The 5,058-nt window shown below is 34.0% G+C and overlaps 1 protein-coding gene across 1 annotated transcript; it reads left to right on the forward strand.

The window, feature by feature from the left end:
- Positions 1-2: 2 nt before the first annotated feature.
- LOC763298 (MAD2L1-binding protein) lies at positions 3-4,454 on the forward strand. The gene is made up of 2 exons (XM_003725947.3): positions 3-245; positions 1,225-4,454. Exons 1-2 carry the CDS (start codon positions 75-77, stop codon positions 1,750-1,752), a joined length of 699 nt encoding a protein of 232 aa, XP_003725995.2. The 5' UTR covers positions 3-74; the 3' UTR covers positions 1,753-4,454.
- Positions 4,455-5,058: the final 604 nt, after the last annotated feature.

Genomic DNA, 5,058 nt, shown 5'->3' on the forward strand with positions numbered 1-5,058 from the left:
CGGTACGTGTATATTTGCTTAGCGGAAATTTCGAAAATAAAGGCCGCAGCTTCACGTCATCGACAGAGGAGAAAATGGCAACGAAAGGCGATACGGGATCTACGTGTAACATTTCTTTAAATGGCTTTGTCACTCAAACTATTAAAAGTAGAATAGTTACAGAGATCCTAAAATACCTTCTTTACCACCGAGAACAAATACCTCTGCCATTTGATCAGCTATATTTTCAGTATGAGCGACCGGAAGTGAGTATACAAGTCCCATGTATTGAATTTTGCGTGTGGCTGTTTTGGTGGTTGTGGAAAAAAGTGGCGCTAGTTAAAGAAGTCTAGAGGGTCTAGCCAAAATTTGACCCGTAACTCCGGCGTGGAGATACCCTACTAAAACATACCGAAAGGGGAGTAAACATTCATCAAATGTCCAAATAAAGGTCATGATTTAAAAGTCAATATGTTTGTTACCTGTTTCGTGTCAATTTTCTTATCTTTTTCTGAGTATTTTTCATGAAAACAAAGACTTATAAAATTCTATGCACTTTCTCTCAGGATTTACTTCAAACTGCAGCACATTACAATTGCATGCCGTACTGACGGTGGGGTGCGGGCGCGCGCGTGTGTTCAGTTAGCGCCTGTAATCTTACAGTCGCTAACTGAACACACGCATACCTGCATTACTATCCTGACTGTATTAAAGCTGCTCTATTGATTCTCAACATTTCAAACACCACTGGCACTGTACAAAATCGGTACTTTATTTAGTGACGATTGATGACACCTAAATAGCAGTAAAATACAATTTTTTCAACTTTCTGATGTTTGAAAGAATAATTTAAAAATTAAAATTGTGAGTCTACTGTCAAACTTGCCGATCAGCCACATCGTCATGATTGTGTGCATTTGTGTGTTGTGAGTGTATTGACTGTTCATGTATTCAAATTCTGCCTATTAACACGTAGTGCAGTGCTTGAGGTCAATGCGCATTATCATTGACTCTCTATGCTTTGCTGGAGTGGCGCGCGCCCGCACCCCACCAGACTTTTCTGGGGCCTGTTTCCCTCAATCGAATGACTTTGAGAGAGAGACAGAGAGAAGGAAATTAGGCACTGTGTATCTTGGCCATAATGCTATGCTACGATGTTGGGCAGAAATAGTGAGTTCATTTTAATTATAAATTTATATTCTACAATAAATTGTTCATTTTTGTCTCTTTTATTTTCAAACCTAGGTTCAATCAAATGACAACAAACATACCCTGTTCAAGAAGCGGATGACACAGTTACTCAAGGAAAGTCAAGATCTGTTTGTGAATATAGATTCTCTCTTCCAGGATACCGATGTATCTCATATCATTGTCCTCCTTGGTTCTACAGTCATAAGCCCAAAGGAGGTGTATCACATACGATTCTTGAACAATGAACAAACAGCTCAAACACTCTCAGTGAAACATTGTGTTAGGAGTGTTGCAAGGTCCCTCATCACAAGTTCTCCGCTTGGAGACAGCCCTCTGCCACCCCTCACAAACATGGTCATCACTGCCCATGCTCCTAGATCCTGTAACCCAACCTGGTTCAAGCCCAAGGCCAACTTCAAAGTGCCAAAGATGGGTCGTCATTGCAACATTGACATTAGCTGTGGAATGATGCACAGTAGAGTGTCTTCTGAAGAACACATCTGGATGCAGACACCATCTGGTATCAAAGGACTCAAAGACACAGTATCACCTAAAGCTGCAAGTGACCTTTGGTGCAGTTGATAGAGATCCAAAAGCTGTGTTCAATTCACAGTAACATTCAACTTATAGAGAAAAAAAATAGCTAAAATATGAGTGATCAGTGCTGGCAAAGAAAACAATATCAATGCTGATTTGAATCTATGGTTTCAATTATTTCTATTTTTAAATCAGTGCTTAAAATCACTTTGTTTTGAGTGACTTTTTAAAAGTTTGATAACACAATAGCCCACCTTGTGACTGATAATATATGATTCCTTTTTTTACCTGGCACTAATATCCATATATAATGGTGTGATAACATACATAATTAGCCACTTTTTAAAATGTGAATAATATACGTCTATTTGCGTAACAAGAATGTGGGAATGTAGATTATACAATTTGTTAGATTTTTTATCTTTTCCATTTTTGTTGAAGGTCTGAGAGTAAAATATAATAGTTAATTAGAATGTTTTCCTCACCATCATATTTAAAAGAGTATTGTAAATGTCTTCCATGAAGAGATTGTGGTTTTCTACATTTGTTATATCCTTCATCCTTAAATATCAGGACCTATGAGGTGATCTATATGTAACTATCTTGAATATTCTGATGAGGAAATTAATTGAATCCAATTATTATTACAAAAATAAATGTAAAGTTTATATTCAAGAAAGTATTTCAGAATATTCAAGAATATATTCAATATATATTCAATATATTCAATATATTCAAGAAAGAGATGCGATATTGTGCCTGTAAAATTACATCTATTAACAGTGTGTGCATAACTTTGATTCCAAATGTATTAATGATTATTCTATGGAAGAAGCTGAGAGCTAATTATATATCAGGGTGTTTTAGATTTAATTTTCTTTGTAGATTTTTTTTCTTCTTTTCTTCAATTATCTTTACTTTGAGAGACTCATTCAACAGAATGAAATTTCTGATTTCGAACATTTTCATATCATGGCATATTTTACTGTCTTCCCCCCCCCCCCCCTCCCCTGTCTATCTCTATGAAAGTACCTCTCCTTTCTTTTACTAGGCGTTGTGGCGTGGGCCTGTAATCCAGCTAACAGTGGAAGTTACAAACTGATTCAGCCTAGGACGCAGGTTCGAAGCTGAGTCACGTCTTTCGGATGGTGACGTTAACGGTCGGTCCCCAGACGTAAATAATCAAATCTGATTGATACACGTCTGTAAAAACCCAATACACACACACTACTTGTTCTTGGTCTATATATGACTCTGACACTGACTGAGGTCAATTGGATCAAATGACCAGCTTAATTTATCTAACAAATTGATTGAAATAATTATTTGCATTGCCTTTATTTAGATGTTTTAGAATTATTATTTTAATGTCTTTACATTGTTCTACACAAGCTGCATATATGTGTGCAGCAATATAAAATGTTTTTTTAGCAGAGGAACTGGTTATAAATCTTACATATACCACATTTCTCCAATAAATGTTTTGGCAATTGGCATACCAATTTACTGAATATTTACTCCATTGACATGTTGGCACAAAAGATTATCACATAGTCTATGTCATCCAAGTTTACTATAATCCTGTCTCTTATTTGATTTGATTTGATTCATTGGTTTCTGCATCTTTTTTTCATCATACATTCTCATGAAAATAATTTGGTTTAATTCAACATTTCATATGTACAGGTATACAGAAAATATATGAAATTAAACAATTATATTGAATGCATAATGAACATTGAATTGATATGTATTAAATTAATATTGGCAAAAGTTTGCATACTTTGAAGTAGGTTATAAGTAAATTGTTTCTGTTTTAACCTCCCTTTCACTTAAGGCCATCTCTTCACTTCCATAGCATGTAGATAAGATCCTCTAGTAGGCACTCTCTATCAAGGAGAAGGGTAGCCATTTTACTGTGTGAAGTACTCATTTATTATATTGGAAAATGTGTTGCTCTCATATTATTTTTGTTTATCTTGGTCAGGTTTTCTGAATTGTTAGTCTTCATTCAAACCAGATATATGTACTACTTATTACTACTGCCAAAGGACTTGATTTATTTGTAAAAGTTGCAGTAATATGTGTATGATTGTGATAACTTTCAGTCAAGTTACAATACATGTAATTGGTTTCAGTATGGGCAAGTTAGTGGTGCTGCACCTACTTTTTATACATAGAAAACAGCTTGGGAGATATAGCCAAGATAAAATACATAAAAGCAATCAATTTCAAATAGGACATATCAATATTATGCTGTAGACACAATTGAATGTTGCTATAAAAGATAAACGGCAGCTTCTTTTTTTCCCCTTACAAAAGTAGACCATGCCAGTCTAGGAAAAAGACATGTTGTTCCTTACTATTTGGGTGAGGGTATATGTCGAACATAAGATACATATTACTTATATTTTCTGATTATCTCAGGCATCGGTTGCAATAGTCCATTTTTATATACGGTATTTACATTGCTCAGAATGATTAGTCCTAGAATATCGAATATCATTGAACAAATTGACATGCTAAAACTCTGTCTTTGTTCAATAGTGGACTTAGTGGTGTTGAATATGTATAATGGATTGATATACTAATCATTTGTTCTTCCATGCTATGGTTTTATTCACTGTTTTTATAGGAAAAAAGTGTGTTTGATTCCTGATGAATTTGCAATCATTTTTTTGAATTTCTGATATACTTAGAAATATGTTCTATCATGATTGTTAATAAATTAAATCAATAGAATTACATATATACTTGTACTGCCTTTTAATTTCTTTATTCACTTTCATTAACATCATCACTCACTCTCAGTACCATTATATGAAGATTTCCGCTAAAATTCCAAGTAAATAATCAGTAAGTAATTATAAACAAATGATTATGTATAGTCAAAGTATTTTGCTTTGACTATGAAGATTACAACAAAGCAGAAATATATATATATATATATATATATATATATATATATATATATATGGGAGGGTGAGCAATACAGCTGAGAAAAACTGAAAGAGCTCCTGAGTGCCTAAATGTTTTCTTAGAAATTTCACTTATTTCTTCATTAAATTTAAAGAGCTCCCTAAAAAACAAGGGCATTTTACACTGGATGAAGCTCATTCATCTAATATTCAAAGTATGTCACTCATATGGATAACTTATTATCTCAGGTAGTTCTATAGTTCATATGTAACATCAGCTCTCAACACCATCTTCAATTTCTATTTGAGATCCAAAAATCTAACCCCCCCCCCCAAAAAAAAAAGCACCTTGTAAATTTGTCTGCATCACAAGAAAGATATTTCAAAACAAAATTAAAGACTGGTTTGGTAATAAAGACACATATAAAACCAA

Source organism: Strongylocentrotus purpuratus, unplaced genomic scaffold, assembly GCF_000002235.5.
Source record: "Strongylocentrotus purpuratus isolate Spur 01 unplaced genomic scaffold, Spur_5.0 spur5_scaffold_5, whole genome shotgun sequence".
In the NCBI taxonomy this organism is placed as follows: Eukaryota; Metazoa; Echinodermata; class Echinoidea; order Camarodonta; family Strongylocentrotidae; genus Strongylocentrotus; species Strongylocentrotus purpuratus.

Bases quoted from the DNA above. Each gene is read 5' to 3' on its own strand.
- LOC763298 (XM_003725947.3), top strand. From the start codon at position 75: ATGGCAACGAAAGGCGATACGGGATCTACGTGTAACATTTCTTTAAAT. The intron at 246-1,224 runs GTGAGTATACAA...TTTCAAACCTAG, and splicing joins TTCAGTATGAGCGACCGGAA to GTTCAATCAAATGACAACAA.